The sequence below is a fragment of the Stegodyphus dumicola genome, chromosome 5, assembly GCF_044657685.1.
Source record: "Stegodyphus dumicola isolate Sdum_Otavi_A_Nest chromosome 5, ASM4465768v1".
NCBI classification, from domain to species: Eukaryota; Metazoa; Arthropoda; class Arachnida; order Araneae; family Eresidae; genus Stegodyphus; species Stegodyphus dumicola.
In genome coordinates, this window is record NC_140772.1 from 150,484,436 (window position 1) to 150,506,795 (window position 22,360).

General features: G+C 32.8%; 1 protein-coding gene across 4 annotated transcripts in view; it reads left to right on the forward strand.

Annotated features, from left to right (window-relative positions):
• LOC118201253 (pre-piRNA 3'-exonuclease trimmer-like) overlaps positions 1–22,360 on the forward strand; it is a 189,055-nt gene that overhangs the window by 65,265 nt on the left and 101,430 nt on the right. For all 4 annotated transcript variants that reach the window (XM_085817204.1, XM_085817201.1, XM_085817203.1 and 1 more), the window contains 2 exons: positions 8,927–8,991; positions 19,896–19,949. In XM_085817204.1, coding sequence (XP_085673330.1) covers positions 8,927–8,991; positions 19,896–19,949 — 119 coding nt within the window. The remainder of the gene's footprint in view (positions 1–8,926; positions 8,992–19,895; positions 19,950–22,360) is intronic.

Genomic DNA, 22,360 nt, shown 5'->3' on the forward strand with positions numbered 1-22,360 from the left:
AATGCTAACTGATAATCACACAAGAGAACAAGAAACACCAGACATTCGGCGATACCGGCGTACATATATACTCGGCCAACCCGCCGATCTTGACGTCATCGGCCAATCAGCGGCAACCACGTTAGCTTACCTCCGATCAAAATTTGCATGTGGAAAACTAAAGCCAACAAACGGCCCTCTTTTCCCCATGCAAAGACAAAAACAAAACTTTCACAGAAGTTCATAGTTCAATTCTATTATACGAAAACACTTATTGTCTTTAAACACTGAAAACATCTAAACAAAACTTTCTTAAATTAACAGCAGTTGCTGCTTTTGTAAATAAGTCGGCAGTATTTAATTTACTGGTGATAAATTCAAGGTCAAACACTTCATCATTTACTAGTCTTCTAACAAAGTGATATTTTACGTCTATGAGCTTGGTTCGGCGATTTTCTATTGGCGATCTGGAAAAATCAATGGCAGACTTGTTATCACAAAATAGTTTACACTCTCTTAAATTAAACTTTAAAATTTCATCTTGTAAGACATTTTTCGTCCACATTAATTCCTTCGCTGCTTCAGATAAGGCGATATACTCTGCTTCCATGGTTGATAAACTTACACATTTTTGTTTAACAGTTTTCCAGATTACCGGTACTTCATCTAAATATAATATAAATCGTCCCGTGGACACGCGGTCATCTCTATTACTTGCATAATCAGCATCTGAATAACAATATAAATTTAGATGTTTAATCTTCGATAAGTTTAACTTATATAATTTAGTACTATTGAGATAACCAAGCAATTTCAACAATGCTTCCCAATGCTTAATTCCAGGATTCTCCTGAAATTGTGATAAGATATTCACTGCATATGTAATATCAGGCCTTGTCCTGTTAGCTACAAAAACTAAACATCCTAACAGATTTCTAAAGGGTAATGTATGCATTTCCGCAACTTCTGCACTTGTAGATAGACAATCTAATTTTGTAAGAATAGTGCCCTTAGCTATGGGAAGTGAAGTTACTGGTATCTGGAAATGTTTAAATTTTTCAAAAATTTCTTCGATATATTTTTGCTGATGTATAAAAACCCAATTCTCATTCTCTAAGAATTCAATTCCAAGTAACGTTTTAGTTTTGCCTAATACTTTAAGATCAAAAAACTTACTTAGCTGTGAAATTACTTTATCTATACTATATTGAACTTTACTAAAAATCACAATATCATCTACATATAACAAGAGAATTACATTTGAACCCTTATAAACACAATTACACCATTGTATTTTCTTAAAATGTAGATTTTCTAAAGTACTTTCAAATTCACATAACCATTCACGGCCGCTTTGATGTAGAACGTAAATGCCCTTGTGTAATAAACACACTTTATTTTTCTCTTCGATAAATCCCTCTGGTTGGGTCATATATATTTTCTCATTTAGGTTTGCATATAAATATGCATTCTTTGCATCTAACTGACAATTAGTCCATCCATATAAACATACCAGTATAGTGAAAAATATTCTTATGATTGGAAAATTTACTACAGGACTGTAAACGTCATCAAAATCTTCACCTCTTTTCTGCCTGAATCCCTGTGCTACTAAGCGTGCTTTGTATCTAACCACTTGATTCTTTTCATTTCTTTTTAGTGTATAGACCCATTTGTTTCCTATTATAGTTTTATTTTCTGGCTTTTCGACTAATTCCCAAACCTTTCTTTTCTTTATTGTGTCGATTTCTTCTTTCATTGCCTTATCCCATTCTTCGGCATTTACTGATTTTCGTGCTTCTTTAAAATTTTGTGGGATAACTATTTCTACGGAATTTGCCTCTTCAGACACAGAGCTAGTCTCCTGTTCTACGAAATTGACTTTCCCCGAGTATTCGTTTTTTCACTAAAATCGAACTTATCTTTTTCATATTTAATATTTCTTGCCTCACAATACTTTTCAATATCATTATAGGATCTAAAACAGGTGTCTGTTCCCTCTACATAATAATATATGTCTGTACGTGTTCCATCTGGCCTTTTAACTGCTTTTCTTTGCCAGTCTGATACTTCTTTCGGAGTAGATTTGTCATCTGACAACTTTATTTCTTCTCTAGAAATTTCCTGTTCTTCATCTGATTCTGCTAATAGCTCAGATTCCTCTAGTCTTTTAAATTTAGGTTTTGATTTCTGTTCCAGGATGCCATTTGCTGCATACAGTTTTTCATCGAACTTCACATTACAGGTTTCTATTAATTTGCGTTCTTCTGGCAGCCATATCCTATAACCCCTAGTTTCCTTCGCATATCCAACCATGATTCTTTTTTCACCTCATTTCTAATTTATTCCTAATCTGTTTTGGCACGCCAACATAGGCTTTACAACCAAATACTTTAAAATAAACAACACTGGGTTTTCTGTTGAGGAACATTTCATAAGGAGTTCAGTTACTCTTATGACACATCCTGTTCCACGTTTGTATGAAACATCCAAGAGCTTTTCCCACCATTCTCTTCCCATTTTACCATCATTAAGCATAGCTTTAACTGCGTCTAATGCCGTTCGGTTAAAACGTTCACACACACCGTTCTCTTCTGGGGTGTACACGTTCGTGCATTCAACACTAATTCCATTTTTGGCTAAGTACCCTTTAAATTGCCTGTTACAGAATTCCCCACCATTATCGGTGCGTATACTTATTACTTTTCTATTCGTCAGTCTTTCCATTTGCCTATGATAATTCTTAAAGTTGTAGAACGATTCGTTTTTATTTTTCATACAATACACTGTTACTAATCTACTATAGTCATCTACAATAGCAAGAAAATATTTACTCCCACCCTTAGATGGAACTGGTAGTGGGCCACAAACGTCTAAATAAACCAACTGCAATGGTTTATCCGATCTCTTCGGAACAGATTTAAAAGTTATTCTACTAGATTTAGCAATAATACACGATTCACACCTCTCTATTGGTTTTTCAATTTCTGGTAACCCTTTCACGCTTTGATTCTTACTAGTTTTCGTAATATAATCAAAATTTACGTGGCTAAATCTCCGATGCCATAGCATTGCATCGTCTACTTTATTTAACTTTCCAATTTCTGTACCGTAACCAGCTTCCCTTTTACCTGTTGCATATCTAAATTGTTTTACGTGATAAAGTCCGTCATATCGTTTAGCGTAGCATAATCTATCCCAATTATTAAAGTATATCCGCATCTTCCCTTTTGAAATCACAAAATGAGCACCAGCCTTTTCTAACCTTGCTCCCGATAATAAATTTCTTCTTAGATTTGGATTATATAACACATTATCTAACTCAATCCAATTTATTCGATTGCCTACTTTTACTGCAAATTTGACAGTACCCTTTCCTAGTACTTTACTTTCACAATTTCCTACAGCTAAAGACATACGTATATCGTTTATTTCTTCGAAATTTGTCATTAAATTTCTATTATTACAGAAATGAGTTGTAGCTGCAGTATCTACGACCCAATTAAATTTATCTGCGTTACCTCCTTTATCTGTAGTTGTTACATAATTTTCTACTAACATTAATTCTTTATCTTTAAATTGTCCATTTTTATCGTCTATTTTAAACTTCTGATTTTTACTTACATTTTCTTTACATTGAGCAATTAAGTGCCCAAATTTATGACATCTTAAACAAGGTCCTATTCTCATATTCCCCATTTTTTTCTTAGATTTGGTTTTATTTTCAACTTTATCTTTCCCTGCGTTTAAACTAATAGTATTAAACACGCTTACCTTGCTGTCTTCTAAATCGGCAATTACCTGGCGAAGTCGGCTTTCTTCCCTTACCAGCTCTTCAGCAATTCTTTCCAGCGTAAAATCTTCGTCCTTCCACCTATAGATCAATTGTAAAATGCCGGAGTATTCCTGGGGTAATCTCCTTATTGCCTGGAATCCTTTAAAAAGATCTGCCAAGTTGTGACCAGCTTCAGCCAACTTCTTTGCAGTCATTCTTATTCTTGCAATGAATAATCCTATTTCTTCATATATCTAATACTAAAAAATTCATTCAGTAACTGAATTATCCTTGCTCTTGTTTTGAGTTCGAATTGCTTCTGTAGAACTTCCCACGCTTCTTTACCACTTGAACATTTTTGTATCAGTGGCCTGAACTCAGCTTTAATTCCGTAATATAATGTAGTGAAGGCTCTGTTCTCCCTCAGTGTGAACTCCTGCTTTTCACGCCTTGTTGCACTTTTATCTAATTCTTCTTCTTTGTCCTCTATGAAGCTCCAACAATTTCTATCCAGTAACAGCATTTTCATGTCCACTTTCCATCAATCCCAGTTGTCATGGTTTAACAACTCAAAACCTTCAGGTAGTAATGACATCTTCAATTAAGTGTGAGCACAACGACTTGAACAAACTTCTAAGACAGGTCAGCTTCTTTTCATGGATAACGGCCCTCTTCACCTACATTCCTTGAACGCTGAGTTGAACTGGATGACTGATTAGCTGTTGGCGCTGGGGCCATAACCCTGTTGGCAGTGGGGATAAAGGTAAAGCATAATTTGCTTCCCTTAAATAAAGCTAAGACTAAACAAAATAAAATTCATGCTTTATTCCGTAAATAAAACAAAAGAGCTAACACTGTAGCCTTTACATTTAAAATCATTTGATTGAAAGCAAACTAGCATAATGCTAACTGATAATCACACAAGAGAACAAGAAACACCAGACATTCGTTAATACCGGCGTACATATATACTCGGCCAACCCGTCGATCTTGACGTCATCGGCCAATCAGCGGCAACCACGTTAGCTTACCGCCGATCGACCTCCGATCAAAATTTGTATGTGGAAAACTAAAGCCAACAGAAACCACAACCAAATCAAAATCACGCCAAATAAAAAACTCTCGCCAAGCTTGGCGCTCACCCTGATTATGGAATTTTAACTGAGGAAAACAGCAGAACATCAACAACAGCAATAATAATATCATAAAAAATAAATTGAAAGCAATAATAAAAAAATGAAAGGTTTCAGATTTTAAATTACATCCAAAGGTGCATTTTTTTTTTTTTAACATTCTATGTGTTACCTTTATTTATTAAATATCATGTTCTTAAACCATAAAATTCAATTCAAGAGCAATGTCGCAAAATAATTTTAAAATGAGCATATCTTTAGAATTTTGGATACACAGTCTTATGCACTGGAGATAAAAATGTTTTTTCTGTACAACGTTGCCATTGCTGGCTTGTTTGTTAATTAAAAATTCATTAAAGTTTTACAAAATATGAAATCGATAATAAAACAAATTCCAAATTTCAAATTTAGGCTTCCAGATGCCCATATTCATAGGAGGAATATGTTATTCAAAGTTTGATGGCTCTAGGTACTGTTGTTTTATCGCAATGCAAGAAACATTCATACATAGTATGTTTAAACACTTATCATAACTTAGAACTAGATTTTGAATACTATGTTCATAGAAACTTGCTGCCTGCTTCGATAACCAAGAGGTCATGGCCGTTTTCACATCTTCATCATCCTTGTAGTGGTTGCCTCCAAGATGATGCTGATTGTAGCGGGAAAGATAAAAATCACTTGGTGCAAAGTCTGGGCTGGGGGGAGGGAGGGTCCAAAAAATTCCATGCCAAAAGAGTTCAATAAAGCTCAGGTCTTAGCTGCGGTGCAAGGCCTGGCATTGTCATTGAGTATCAAAATTCCCTCTTTCAGTATTCCACATCTTTTGTTTTGAATTGCTCTTCATAGCTTTCACAAGGTTTGGCTATAGGCTACTACATTTATGGTGGTTCCGCATTGCATGAAGTCGACCAACACAACACCATGCCTAATCCAAAACATAGATGTCATGATCTTGCACTGGAGCAGCATCTGTTTGTTTGTCCTTGACCCTTATAAAAGTGTGTGTGTCTCCACTCCATGCCCTGCTGCTTCCATTTGGGCATGGCATGTGAAAACCATATTTCATTTTTCATTACGATCTGACTCAAGATGCCTCACCTTCTTTGTTATAATGAGTAAAAACAGCCAACACTCAAATCTTTTGTTTTTGCGGTCCTCGGTTAGGAGTTAGGCAAACATCTCTTCCTTTGGAGCTAGTATTAATGCTTTCTTATTATGGTCTTGAGTAATATGTGCATGTATTTTTATATCTAGACTAAAATATTTTTAGATGATTGCTGATGAAAATTTAGCTTCTGAAATGAACTTCGCATATATATTAAAGCTCCTTATTTATTATTATTATTTTTTTTAAATTCTGGTTTGGGCTAAGAAATAAATAATAAAATCTTAGATATGTTTGATGATGGCAAAAAATGCGCATAATTCTTGGTATGTCATGTAATTTTATTTGTTTTCTCATTTCTCATGAAAGTACTTTTTATAAAACTGTAGCATGTAGTACCGTTCATGTCATATTGTTTGGTTCTATTTGAACCTTTTTCATTATGCAAGTATTTCTGTGCATTTTGAAATATAATGCTGGAACTTCATTTCATTCATGCCTTTGAGAGGTGTGTGTACAAGTATTTCATTATGTAATATATGAACTGAGATACTTTCTAATGATTGCAATTTTAACCCCTTAACCTACGATTTAGATTCGAAGATGTTGGGCCGAAATTGTACACAAGCTCGCGCAGTATTCGGGGCATTTGCACGACTTGTGTAACACGCTAATCCGGGCAATCGTAAACATGATGAATTATGTAATTTTCGAAGAAAGTATAGACGTGTAATTATTGATGATACATCCGATGGCGATCAACTACCAGAGTTCTGGCTTTGGAAAGAAATAAGAAATAATCCAAAAGTGTGGGACTATACGATGACTCTTGGCATAAGAGAGGAGGTCAATTAGGAGGAAGTAGAGGAGAATTTGATATATTTAATCCAATATTTGATGACATATTTTGGAACAATATTGTAACCGAAATGAATCAGTATGCAGATCAAGTACGAGAAAATCCACATAGAACACGAGTGTAGAAAGTTCCATTACATGTACCAGAATGCTTTGAAATGTATCATACCATTACAGATTACTAATTTTGTATTTTGGAGTTTTGTATAAATAATAATACTTGTGTCTATCACAGTTATTGCATCAGACTGTAATTGCATATCAAATATTCCACGTAATATTCACTTCTGGCCCGATCACCGTACTCGGGCTATGCCCGTGAAAGTTAGGTTTGGCCAGATCATCGTATGTGGGCTATGCTCCTGAAAGTTAGGTTTGGCCCGACCATCGTATGCAGGCTATTCCTGTGAAAGTTAGGTTTGGCTCAACCATCATACGCGGGCTATGCCCATCATTGTAGATTAAGGGGTTCCCCCTTTTTTTTAATCTATTTGAAAAGGGCCACTGGTTAGGCTAAAATACTTTCTGATATATAAACTACTTTGTAATGACTGCAACTGTAAGTTTTTTTTCCATTTTCTTCTTACTTTTTCTTTTCTTTTTCTTTTTTAAACTATTTGAAAAAGTGCCATTAATTTTGTTAGTGATTAAAAATTCTGTCCATTACAAACAAAATTCTAAAACACAACAGCTTTTTAATTCATTTTATTCCCTCTTCTTTTATTATTTGTGGAACTTAAAATTTTCATGTAAAGACATGTATACAAACTCTGTTGAAGTGTCAATAGAGAAAGCAACTTATTTTATGTATTTTGGAGAGGTATAACAAAGATATAGACTGTAAGGTTTCGTTTCTTGTTGAAACAGTAATACTAGAAAAGTCTTGTGATTTGTTACCCATTTGAAACTGTTTTCAGTGTCCTGATCTAGTGGAAAGAAGATGACGAAAATAAAATTTTACAATTGCACAATAGCTTGAGAAAATGGTATCTCAATATTTTCAGAATGTAATATTGAGCTTTTCTAAATACACGAAGAAGCTATTGCATGCAAAGATACAAATTATGAAACTTAGCATGACAAGAATTAAATTGAAAATATTCACATCAGAGATTCTTTATTTGATACTGATTGAAAAAGTATAATTCACATAGAGTGAGCTAAATTATCACCATTGCTAAAGTAATGATGCATATCATTAATACATTCCTCAGAACATAGCCAAATATGAATGAGTCATTTCAGTTTTGGGACAAAAGTATAAATAAAAGTTTTCTGTAATTTTAATCATACCAACAGAAGATTACAGACTACCCCCCTTTTTTTTAACAGAATGCTAGGTAAACATTTAAGATAAATGTGTCAGTATTTTTGTTTTAATATTCAGTCTTTTTATAATACATAAAATTATCATTTGTAGTTATAAATGTGTATTTTAGAGGGAGATGTGTTATTTACAGAGAAGGGTCTAAACTATGATGGTTATGCTAAGTTATTTATCATATTAGGTTATACTCATATGGGGAAATTGAAAAAGAAAAGAAAATTTATAGCAGTACATAAAAAATAATTGTGACTAACTTCCAATATGATTTATTTTAATTAGGATTATCGTTTGTATCTCTTGGCAGATGTGACAGTTTAATTTATCATCAGTCAGTTTTCAAATTTTTCACGAGATCATTCATTTTTCTTATAAAATTAGATCAGATGTAATGAATCCTAAATTTGATCACTTACGAATTTGTATTAATTTCAAGGCTTTGGAATCAGAGAAATATTTACATATATTGAAATGCTGTTTACTTTTATAAATATTACATAATATATTTTACTTATATCAGCAAACTCTTTTAGTAAATTTATTAGGTTCTTTCATAAATGTTTGTTGCTTATGTAATTTTTTGCTGTTTTGTTTTTACGTGCTGTCATGATGTGTTTTGTTTCTAATAAATATGTTTATTGAAATGAACCAAATGTAATATAATTTTTTAATATTATATATGGCCATATTTTAATGTGTGCTTTGTTTTGTAAAATTAGTTATTACTAAGAATAATTTATTTCTTCAAGCCCTTCTGATGTACTCACAACTTTATATTCCCCCACTGTGCGTCACTGCAATGGTGAAAAATATCGTAAGAAAAGTTCTCTTTTTCTTTATAAATATAAAGTCTTAATAAATATGGCTCTTTATAAATATTATAATAGAATATACATGTATTAAAAGAAAGCTTTGTAAGTGCTGCTGAGATTTATTCTAAAATTTGTGCTAGTAAAATTATACTCTGAAATGTATTTTAAAAAATAAGTAATGTGTAAAATTTATAACACTGTATTTTACAGAAGTGCATTGCTTATAAAATAGAACAAAAATTTATAAGCATGAAATTAATGCCATATAAGCATGAAATTTAGGTGTCTTTCATAATTGTAAATTATTTTAGGAAAATATGAATGCAATGAAACTTCATTAGTTTGGGTTTTCTTAATCTGGACTTTGATTAATTTGGACGAATGCTAAAGTAATATTAACAGTTGTGGGAATTAAATATTGATAAACTGCATCCAAATTAACTGAAGGAGTGTTTTAATAATATCATTAAATATGCGGAGTGAAACAAAAGGGAACATTTATGATTATATCATAAGTATTGAAAACATCTCCAGTGATTTAATAATAAAAAGAATTGACTATAGCAGGGGTTCTCAACCAGTGGTATACAAGAGAAAAATAGGTGGTACGCAAAGAAGCAAAGTATTTTTAACTATTAAATTCAAAAATTAAAACTCCAGCATCCTGATTGAGTTTTTTCTCTAACAATCGTACATGTATGCAATCTGAGTTTTATTCAAGAGTGATGGTGGTAGGAGTACTTTGTAATGGTGGTACTGTAGGTTTTCAATTTTTATTTAGATGGTACGCGTTAGTCAAAAGGTTGAGAACCACTGGACTATAGTATAACTGAAATATTCTCAGTTTCTTTATATTAGTTTAGTAGTAATGAACCAAGGTTTCAAAGTAAGTTTGTCTTAAACAATAAGGAAATTTTTTTTTTTTTTTTTTTTTTTTTTTTTTTTTTTTTTTTTTAACTAATGATAAGACCTAACTTACTGTTTGTATGACTATACAGTATACATAAATTTTTCAAAACAGTAGACTGCAAGTGGCTAAGTGAGAAGACTGCTAATGCTAGTAGTTTATCCTTTATTCAAATAGTAGGCTGGTACAATGCACATTTTATAGTTTCCACATACGCAATGCAAATTTAAGTCAAAGCTGGTAGTAGTGGGAAATTTTGTGGTTTTTCTCATATTTCATGTAAATACATCAGTTTTCCTTAGTAAATCCCCCAAGGTAGTATCTTCATTCTCAGATAGCTATTACAAATTTAACTATTTAATAAACAATTTCTTTAAATAGCTTTTTCAAAATAATATAATAGTTCAGATTATGAAATTTTGCATTCTATTTTTGAACTTTTTTGGTTTTTAACACTTTTTATAACTTTTTTTTTTAAATATGATTTTTGTTTAATCCTGATTTTTGTTTAAATCCAGATTAATGAGGTTTTACTTATAACACACACACATATAAAGTTGAATAACACGTAAAGTTGAAAAAAAATAGTGGTGGGAAGGTTCTATTAGAATTGTATTTTTAGTTTAGTTTATATCTGAAATGATGCTTCATTCTCTTTCTGTATTATATGCTTAAAATTTGTAACAAGTTTTAATGATATCTTAGTATTTTGGTGTATCTGTCTTGATTTCAAAATTATGTACATTGACTCTTAGTTACTATGTCTCATTTGTATGACTTTGTCAGTTGTGTGATGATTTTGTTAGGTTCCAGAATAATGAGCATGGAATAGGGAAATAATGTATAATTTCTCTCTTTTATGCATGATACTTTGAAGTGCACTTTCAAGTATGCATCATAAAACAAGTATAAAGAGAAAACTTCCTTTTGGGAAAAAATGTCGTTGAATTTAGCTTAGATAAAAAAGGAAACATCTTTTATTATATTGAACTATATATACTAGTTTTTTGCACAGTTAAAGAATCAGGTTTTCAACATGCTCTTTCACAGTAACCTGACCTTCATCCATCCATTGGCTATCTTATGCACTTAGCTTCCTTGTGAAGTTGAATAAATGCTGTCTTTCTCTCATTACCAAGTGATTTGGAAAGAATGCTTGTGTGTTAACTATATTGGACATGAAATTTTTTCTAGATTTTTTCAGCTTTTTTTAATTTAGTATTTTAAAAATAAGAACAAAAGAAAAGCTTTCTATCATTTAAGATTACAGTCACTCCGATAATGCAAAATGATCCAACACCATCAAAAAATTCTTCAGCCAAAAATTTTCAGTTGCTGAAATTAATCTTGAAAAATAAGGGTTCTGTTAGCAATCTATGCATTGCATTCAAAGAAAACACTCTAGAATTTATAATGGAACAATTTCTAATTTTGAAATCTTCTTTGAGTAATTGCTTCAAAGAAACATAAGAGTATAATTTATCAATTAGGAAAAAGAGTATGTGAAGGGAAAAGCTCTTATTTTGGCATCAAAGCTCAAAATTAAAAGCTTTCCAGCTTCATAGGAATGGCTTCAAAAACTAAAACAAAGGCATTGACTACAATATCATTACCTTAGAAAAAAAATTATTTAATGGTACAACATAATTTTGATGAAAGTTCTTTTTTTCAGCCTTGATGAAAGATCTTTTCTATTGATGTTTACCAACTAAAACTTTGAATCTGAAGGAATAGATTTAACATGGTGGTAAATGTGACAAAGAGATATTGACTATGTGTTCGCTTACGCATCAAACTATTACGCTACCAGCATTTCAAGGACTCTAAGAGACTAATATATTCTAAAGTATTCATTTATTTAATAAAACATCACTCAGGTATATAACATACAATTCATCTTCAATAAGCCTAACTAACTACAGAAACATATTTTTCAAATTCTATGAATTGCCCTGCTGCCACTCTCATGAAACCAAACTAACAACAATTATTAGTGGCCAAAAAGTAAAAGTATTAAGTATTGTAAAATTATAAGTATAAAATTAAAGTAAATACAAAATACAAACTACATTGTTTTGAAATCCAACATCCTCCCACCTTAAGTTGTTGGGAAACAACTTAACCTATTAGAAATATTACCGGAAAACTTAATGGAAAAACATAAAAGAACTGAATTAAAGTCCAAACATTTATAAAGTCTATAAGTCTATTTTTTGGATAGTCCTGATTTCTCATCCACTCCTGGTTTTTATGCAGAATACTTCTGACAATTTCTGTATTACTGGTGGTACTTTTGATATGGAAGATAAGGTAAATCACTTTTATCATATGAGTCATTTTTCAAACAAGAAACAGAGTCATATTTCTACCACATCCATCACTCAAAAGACGAATAGGAAAGGCTTGTGGATAGTTGGTGAAGGCACCAGGAGGCAAAGGTGTTTGATCAGCAAAAGCAAAATACATTTCAACTACATTTGGATGAGGCGACAATTTCTTTTTCCTTACTTTATATTTTGTCAGTTCATCCAAAGAAAACTCACCAATAATTCGCGAAGAATTGCATTTAGATAATTAAAGATAAATCTTTTTATATAAGCAATCAACTGTATCACTTTGTCATAGCTTGAAAAATAATAATTGTACCAACTTGATCCATAATGTCTGCATCCATTTTCCTTTTCATCAGTTTTTCGGCTACAAGTTTTTGAGTAACTTAGAGAACAACTAGAAGAGTGCTCATCAGATTTTGTTTTTCTCTTTTCCTTAGCTATAGAATATTCATCAATATTTTGTTCTGTGACAGGCCAGTTAGATGATGATTCTAATAACCAAGTGGGTCCCTCCCACCATTTGCTTGATAACAGTTGTCTAGTGGAACATCCTCGAGAAGGCAAATCATCTGGATCTTGGATCCCAGGAAGGTGTGAATGCGCATCTGTGACATCATCTATTATTCCCAATTCAGTCCATTGTTTAAAGACATCATCATAAGTATCAAATAATTTTTCTGAATTCAGACTTTTTGTTGAGACTTCAAGTCTTCTTATCGCTATATTTTTGGTAGTTAGGAGAGGCAAGTGATCATCTTTCCATGGTAAAGCACCTTCGTACCGCCCATCATCCTTGATTCTTAGTCTTTCTTGAAAATATTTCTTCATAATGAATTCCTTTTCCTTACGTAATTTTACTTCGACTGTATCGGATATTCCTAAGCTGTCTAAGGACGAAAGGTCAGGAATATTGGCATCTTTCACAAACATTATTATAACCGTCATCACCGTATCTTCCTTTTCAGCATTCACTTATGTTTTACCAATCAATGTCCAGCCCAGGTAAGTTTCTATGACTACAATACCACTGGAAAGTACTATTTTTCTGTCGGCGAAAAGTTGACCAGCCACATCTGCACCAATTAAAAGATCAATAGGCCCTGATGAATCTTCAGTGTCATAAAATGGTATATTCATGGACTGGAGCTCTCTAATCCATGGCCCAGTTAAGGCAGAAGGTACAGCATCACAAATAGTATCTTGCTCATAAAAATCAAAAGTACAAGTAAAATTATCGTCTAAACTCTTTAGCTTAATTTTGTAGACATTATACACATTTTCAGGTGTTCGTTTTCCTCCAAAAACGGCGTGGCTTAAAATCTGTTGTCTAGAAGGTATCAGGCCTAGAGTAGAAATTAAATCCTTCCTTAAATACAAGTTTTGCGATCCTGTGTCATATAAAGCTCGAACGCAAAGTGTACAATTATTTCCAATTATTTTTACTTTCAGCGTTTGCAAAAGTACTTGTGGTGTGTTGCTAATATTAGAAAGATTTACAGAACTTTCTTCCTTGCTAGTTTCTTTTTCATTGCTGTTTAACATAGGCTTCTTAACATTTGTTTTATTTTTAAGCAATTCTAAACACATAATTATGCTGTGATTTTTATGGCAAATTGCACATTTAATAGAACTCCTGCATTTATTTGCACAATGACCAGCCTTTTAAACAACGAAAGCAGTGTCCTTTATCTTTTAAGAGTTTTTGCCTCTCTGAAAATGGCATTTTTTTTAGCCTTAAAACAATTAAATGAATCATGTTTTCCGCAGCAAAACACACACTTCTTAGCGGGAGAATTAGTACTCAACAAACTTGCTGCCGTTGATGGTCGATCGTGAACAGTTTTCATAGATTTAATTCCCCAGGTCACTTCATTCTTCAAACCAAAACCAGCCATAGCTAAACTTATGCGTTCTTCGGATTCTACTTCTGATTTCAAAAATTTCAATAAACTGTCCAGTCTATATTTAGGGTCTGGACCATGGTCAGCATTTGCACTTCTTTGATAGGCTCTTAAAAAATCCTCAGACAAGCAAGATTCAACTAAAGGATAAAGTAATGCAGCACTTTTATCTGTAGTGACGCCAAGGGTTTCCAGAGCCCGAATTTGTTGTTCCAAATTATCATATAATGCACATAAGTTATTACAGGACTTACTAGAATTTACATTTTTCAGGATCAATTTCAACAATTCTCTCACATAAACTTCCACTTGCAAGTCATTTCGGCCAAAATGAGCCTTCAAACATTCTATGGCCTTGGGATAATTAGCAGATGTTGGAGGAAAACTTTCTATAACCTCCTTTGCACTGAACCCTCAACAGTCACTTGTAATAAATATTGAAATTTATCACTATCAGAAATCGTAGTATCTTTGTCAATTTTTTCAAATTGACTCCAAAAAAATAACCATTCCTTAATTTTACCATCAAATTTTCGTAATTCAAGCTTTGGAAGTTTAAATGTACGTTTACATACGTTCTCATTAACAGATTCATTCAAAATTAAATTTTGAAGTACTTACATTTCGTAGATTCTGAAAAATATCTTTCACTTTAGTTTCGATTCTAATGGTCTTGTCACGATAATCTTCAATAATATCGAATTCTGCTTCAATTTCGTTTCCGGACAGTGTATCTTCCAAACGTTCCCGGATGTGCGTAACTTCCAAACGTTGAACTTTCGAAACAAAAACATTAAGCTCCGACTGTAATTCAGAAGAACTTAGTCACTTTTCTTTAAAATTTCTTCTAAAACATTGAAGGCTTTTGTAAAAGCAGCTCTGTGAATCTTCTTTTCAAGTTTAATATCTTCTTTAGTTTCCATTTTTATATTTTAGAATTCCAAACTAACGTCTCTTGTGTCCCACCGAGGATACCATTAAAATGTTCGCTTACGCGTCAAACTATTACGCTACCAGCGTGTCAAGGACTCTAAAGAGACTACTATATTCTAAAGTATTCATTTATTTAATAAAACATCACTCAGGTATATAACATGCAATTCATCTTCAATAAGCCTAACTAACTACAGAAACATATTTTTCAAATTCTATGAATTGCCCTGCTGCCACTCATGAAATCAAACTAACAACAATTATTAGTGGCCAAAAATTAAAAGTAATAAGTATTGTAAAATTATAAGTATAAAATTAAAGTAAGGAAAATACAAAATACAAACTACATTGTTTTGAAATCCAACACTATGTTTCTATGATGTAGCATTGATGGAAGCAAGAAACTTTCAGCTCTAGTTATTGATAAATTGTAGAAATCATATTGCTGTAAAGAAATTGCAGTGTTTATACATAAACAGTAAAAAAGGCATGGTGGCAATTTTGTCATTTGCATTCGGTGAAAATGACGGTAGAAAATAAAAGCCCTGATGTTTATGGATCACTGCCCTACAAATCCATGTGATGTATTATTACTGATTCATTCTTGTGTTGTAGAGACATTAGGCATTTTTGAAAGCAGAAGAGATGAAAAATGATGCAATGCCCTCACTAGGAATCGAACCACGAACCTCTCGTATACATGCCGAGCGTGCTGACCACTACACCACGAAGGCATGCTAAGAAGGCGGGAGAAATACCTTATATACTCCCCCTTTTAAAGGGCAACTGGGGATTAGGGGACCCAATCGCCAAATCATGGTGGTGGAGAATCTTCATCCACCACCCTTTTAGTTTGGGTGCCACTGTAGAGACATTAGGTATTTTTGAAAGCAGAAGAGATGAAACATGAGTAATATCCTTGCCGGGAATCGAACCACGGACCTCTCGAATATGCACTGATCATGCTGACCACTACACCATGAAGGCAGGAGGAATACCTTAAAATGTCATTTTAAATAGAATGATCCAGCATAGGGATCAGCAGAAATAAGTACACAAGTATAAGACAAACATAAAGTTATAATGTATTTTCTCCATCCTTTCTGCATGACTTCATTGTGTAACGGTTAGAACACTCGGCGCGTATTTGAGAGGTCCAGGTTCGAGTCCTGGCGAGGACATTGCATATTTTTCACACCTCCTGCTTCAAAATAATAACCTAATAACTCTACAAAGTTAAAAATAAATAAAAACTCTAGGTTGACATGCCAGAACTACTTTTAAACACAAGTAGAATAAAAATAAAATCACAGGAGCTTTTGTAGATGACCTATTTGCTTCATCAACTGGAGTTAAACCTCAGCTGCAACTGAAATGTTCATCTTCAGCTGACAAAATAGATGAGTTTGAGTGTCTGCAAAATTTCATTTTTATTCTGTTTTGTTTTGGTTCTGCATCTTGACTTACAGTTTTTATTTCATTTTTTAATGCATGTGCTAGTTAATTTTTAAATATCATTTAATGATATAACACAAATATTTAATCAAACAGAATGTTGTTCAAATGAATACAGCCATTCTGAAGCATATCTGAAATTAGTCTCATAGAAGATCATAGTAGAATATAGAAGAAGCAAGTATCACCATATGGCAGATAGAAATCATAACAGATTTTCTTCTCAGCAAACTGTACTGGCTAACTTCACTTGCTTAGGCCACTCCTAAAGTCAGATCTTTATTATGGAGGCACCTAATAGATGGGCCACCATTGCCTTCTGTGAAGGGACAGACAGTTTTGACATCCATGCCTTCTCAGGGATTCGAACCCTTTACCTTCGGTATCACAGTCAGGCTGCCGTAACCACTATACCATCTGGGCGGTGTTTTGTCTTTGTTTAGAAACTTATTAAATATTTTGTGGCAAAGTCAGGATCAATCATTCCTTTTTAAGTTTATAAATGGGTGATATAAAAATTATGCCTGGCATGTTCATTGAAAGCATATTTGTTGAACTTGAATGCAGGGTGGATATACAGAGACACTAAGTGTAGAGCTTAAATGAGAAGGTTTGGTGTGTGCTTCTACAGTTAGGGTGCGTATTTCATAGATACATGTAGGTAAAATGTTATTTTTAAACTTTATTTACTTGCATATGCTTTGTGGAGTTAGTGTTTTTTTTTTTTTTTAAGACACTTCGATTAAGCATAATTTTGACTGTACATGTGAATATAATGATTTCAAACATATAAAGACCTGTAAATTTATGATATTCTCGTTTATATGCCTTTCTCCATTGATTCCTTCATAGACATAGATGTGTGAGGTGACTGTATTTTGCATTTAATTTAATGTAGTAATATACTTATTATCTTTCATAGTTAAACATTTAAACAATATTTTGTGACAAAACTATAATCAGCAATCCTTTCTCTCTGAATTTCTAAAAGTTGTTATTAAATTTTGATTATGTATGTAGATGTAATAATTTTGGAATTCTAAGGACCTTCCAATTATATGTTCTATGCCTTTTTCCACTGGTCTGTTTGAAGACATGAATGTGAGAAATGATTGTATATACTTTGTATTTATATATAATTTTAATAATATAATACAATTACAGTATTTCATAGTTTAGAAATATTTTAATATCTTGTGGCAAATTTCAGATCAATAACTTTCTTCTTAAATTTATAAATGAATGAATTATAGCAATCACCCTATGCGTGTTCAATAGAGAACATACTGGTTGAACACATGTGTACAATGTATAGACGGAGACACAATGGGTAGACAATATGTGGCAGCGTGTTGAAACCATATTCAACTGACTAAGCCATACATTCATTCAGAGTTTGTTCTTCTTTATGAAAGGCTGTGTAGCAGCTGTTATTGTCATTCATGGTTGATTCAAAACATACTGATTTCTTTATGTTCTGGATATTGAATTGAATGGTAAATTATCATTTCCTTTTGTATCATTAGATTATTATATGATAAATATGGTTTTAATAATGTTTTCTTTCCTAATGCTCCACATTTGATAGCTGTTAGCATATTTCATATTTGACAAGTTTTGAAATTTCAGTCTAAGTATTAACCAATCAATTATCCCATTGATATAATGCTTTCCTTGGCAAACACAACTAAACCGTATCATCATTTCAGTTTTTAATTAAAAAAAACAGTTAGTAGGTTAAGTGATTGATTAAAACTGTATTTTAAAATAAGAGATCCAAGTTTGCTTAATTAGTTATTTTACATTTTTGTACTTTTAAGTGTTTAAAGAAGTACCTTTATGAATATTTAATGCCGAGTTATGAAATAATGATATAACATGTGAAATCCAGTTCTAGATTTATATTCTGCATTTGAGCTTGAGGTCTTTGCTCACTCCAGAATCACTACTTAATAAACATCTAGCATTATACAGATTTTCAGTATATTTACTTTTGTTAAATTAATTATGCATTAATTATACTGCTGATAAATAAAATTACAACACCATAAAGAAGAAGCCAATTAGCATGAAATTTGCATAATGTATACGCTGACGAGCCAAAACATAATGACCATCTCCACATTTTTCAATGAATTTGTCTGGATGATGTAGAGGGGTTAAGTGGGAATGGTATTTAAATGCTGGTGAGAAGGTAAGGAATCATTCTTGCACTTACTTTTGCGAGTGATAGGAAAGGCTGTTGATCCAAGCAGATATGATAGAGGGCAGATTGTAATGGCCTGAAGACTCAGATCAGGTATCTACAAAACTACATGACTGGTAGGTTGTTCATGACCTGCCATTATTAATGTGTATGCAAAGTGGGTAAATGGCAAGCGAAACAAGAAGTAGATGCCTAGGTTTTGTACGTCAATGGGTCATCAAAGATAAAGGATGTGGGAGACTGTCCCGCTTGCTACAGCAAAATCGGTGTCAGACAGTGGCTCAGCTGACAGCCGAATACAATGCAGGTCCAAGTGTAAGTGTTTCAGAACACACAGTTCAGTAGACACTGTTTGATGTGGTACTGGGCAACAGATGTCCCACCTCATGTGCCTTTCTCGACCAAGTGTCATTGTCAGCTCCGCCTACAGTTGACCCGAGAAAATCGAGATTGGACCTTCGGTAAGGCAGATGCCTGGTAGGATGAATCATGATTTCTCATTCATCTTGTTGATGGTCTTGTCAGTTTATGTAATTTTCCAAGTGAACATTTGCTTCTCCCCCTGTATAGCAGGTCATACTCAGGCTGGTGGTGGCAGTATTATACTTTGGGGGATGGACGTTCTTATGGGTGGCTGGTGTAGAATGGACCATAAAAGCTGCAAACTATCTGAACATAATTGTGGATCAGTTGCACCCCTTACATGACATCTGTCTTCCCAACACGAAACGGAGTGGTTCGAGAAGCATAAAGTTGAATTCCAATTAAAGTTCTGCTCGCCAAATCTTAGCCTGATAGAGCACATTTGGAATGTCATGGAGTGGCAGCTCGAAGTTCTAAACACCGCCATGACGGAATATCTGGACTTTGTGTGACTGTTGCGTAGACATTTGGTACAGCTTGTTTCTAGTCATCTACCAAGAACTTGTGGCATCCATGCCAAGGCAAGTTGTAACTGTTTTGCAGGTCAGAGATTGTGCAACACGTTACTGAGTACGTGGTCATCATGTTTTGGGTCTTCATTGTAGAGCAATTTTTCATGAAAAAGATTGTTAGTAAGAATGGACTAAGTTTGGAAAGGAGAGAGATAATACAATTCACTGAATGTTATTATTAGAATGCTGGCTTCATTGTTCATATATTATTTTTTTAAATATTTTTTGTTTTATAGTGACTGAAGAATTCCCTCATGAATCTGGTTATGATTCATTTGTTACAGGATGGGGTAAGAATTTTATAGATTTTGTATTTTATTGGAATAAAGCTTAGAATTTAGAAAATAAATGATTTATATGTAAAGTATGTTAGATTCTAATCGTATACATTTGGTACAGCGTGTACACAACAACGTATTTTGTTTTTTAATTAAGACACAAATTTGTTACTAGTTAAGGAAATAAATTACAAATTTTTCCTGCATAATTAAAATGGTTATTTTGATATTTATCTATATGAGGTAATCAAGCATAATTTTTGAACAAATTTACTCACAGTTTTTTCCATTATGTTAAATATATTATTCTTCATTTTATCTTGAAAATGACTGTGAAACTTCAAAAGTTACAGTTTTATTTTGTTTTAATCATTTGCCAAGATTGTGTAGATCATATAAAATGCTGTGATGATATTCATTTGAGTTATTTGATGAGAATGATTTAATAGTTTGGGATAGGGAACTAAGGGATCAAAAGTTTTATTCTTGAATCCATATCAGAAATTACAAATTATAGAATAATGATTATTTAAAATTTTATTTAAATTACCGTATACGCTCACATAATGTCTGCACTTTTTTTACTAAAATTACGTCACTAAAATGCAGGTGCGGACATTACACGGGTCGCTCAAACGTCGCGCTTTTTCTCGTGAGAAATTTTTGGTATAAATTTCATTTCAAACAGCCAAGTTAAGTTCTAAGTGGAAGGAAATGGCATAAGTAATAAAAGTATCAAATTTAAAGTTGTCTAATAGCTACCTAAAATTTACAAACTCACTTTCTCCCATCCACATATATAATATAAATTATCCCGTTTACGTAATCAACACTCTGCGCGTATTAGTTTGCACAGAGCACAACATAGAGGCACAAATTAAGCAACACTTGCAACTTTAATATTTACTTTTATACAAATTAAATAAATGTTGTTTTTTTAATATCTTGCACACATTATTTTAAAAAAAAAATCTGCTGTGATGCACTGTATGAAAATCCATTTCATTTCATCATTTGCCGCAACCAGCCGTCACTCGCCTTGAATTGCGATGTAGGAATGCCTTTTTCTCGTGCCACAGCAAGTGCTCTTATTTGGCACATTTCCCGTGTTACTGCATACCCTTGAGCACACATATCATGAACATATGCAACTATTTTTTTTCCTAAGTTTGGAAACTTACATTTCGAACTACGAAACGCACATCTTGATTTGTTCATTGCCGCCAGTTGATCACGCTGTTTGCTCCATTTGCACACACACTTTTCGTCCACCTTATGTACTCTTGCTGCTAAGGGCTGGCTGGGGTATTGTGGAGCCTTATAACCTTATAAGAACAAAACAATCTTTGCTAATATATATATATATATATATGTAGGGCCATCCGGAGTTCTGTGGCTTTTTGATCATAAATAAAAATAAAGCAGTTAAAAAAAAACATAAATAAATGCATTGAATTAACAAAAGCACCCTTCTGGTCTGTGACTTTTTCCATCTCCAACAGCTGGAAAATTCCTTTTTCAAAAAAGGCATTATATTTATCCATGAAAAATTTATTGATGCTGTTTTATAGAACTCCAGGATAATCAAAGAACTTTGAAATGACCTGAAGAGATTAAAATCCAAGGGGGCAAGGCCTAATGAATATGGGGGGATGACACAAAAGGTTACAGCCATATTAAATAAGTCTTAACATTAATCAAAATGTGAGGTCAAACATTTTCATAATGGAAGACAATACCTTAACAATTGGGCATTTCTGGGTGCTTTGCTTTATAAAATTATTATTATTTTGCATTAACCAGTTATTTATAATTTTAGCCTTTATAAAATTTATTTAAAAGAAATGTAAATGTATCAGAGAGTATTTAAGCTGTGGTTTTAGAATTGTAAGACAGAGAGTGTTTCTGTCTTTTGAGGCCACATTTCTTTAGTTTTGCCATCTTCTGGTAAAATAGTAATTATTCGGCCTTGCATTATTTGCTGCCGACATTTAAATTGTTTACAGGTTAAAGTTTTGAACCAAGTTCGATTTAAATTTAATTATGTAGTCTTTGACTTCTAGCATGCATTTTAATTTAAATTTGACAGTTATTTTAGTTACTTCACCAAAAGTTGTAGTGGTTTTTTTTTAGCATGAAAAAGGCAATTATGTTCAGTTTGTGTTTAAATAAAAAAGTTATATTAAAATCTTTCCATGTCTAGTTAATTTTGGACTTGGTGATAATTCACTCTATGCCTGTTAAGAGTTTGCATCTGATTCATGCTTCTAAAGAAAGTTAAATTCTATAGCTTCAATTTCTGCTTTTAAACTGCCATTAGGGAACAGTACTTTTCCGAAATTGTTGACAACAAATCATTTATACAGCTCCTGTGTATTCAGACCATACAAAAACACCTTATCGATGCTACTAAAGGAGATTAT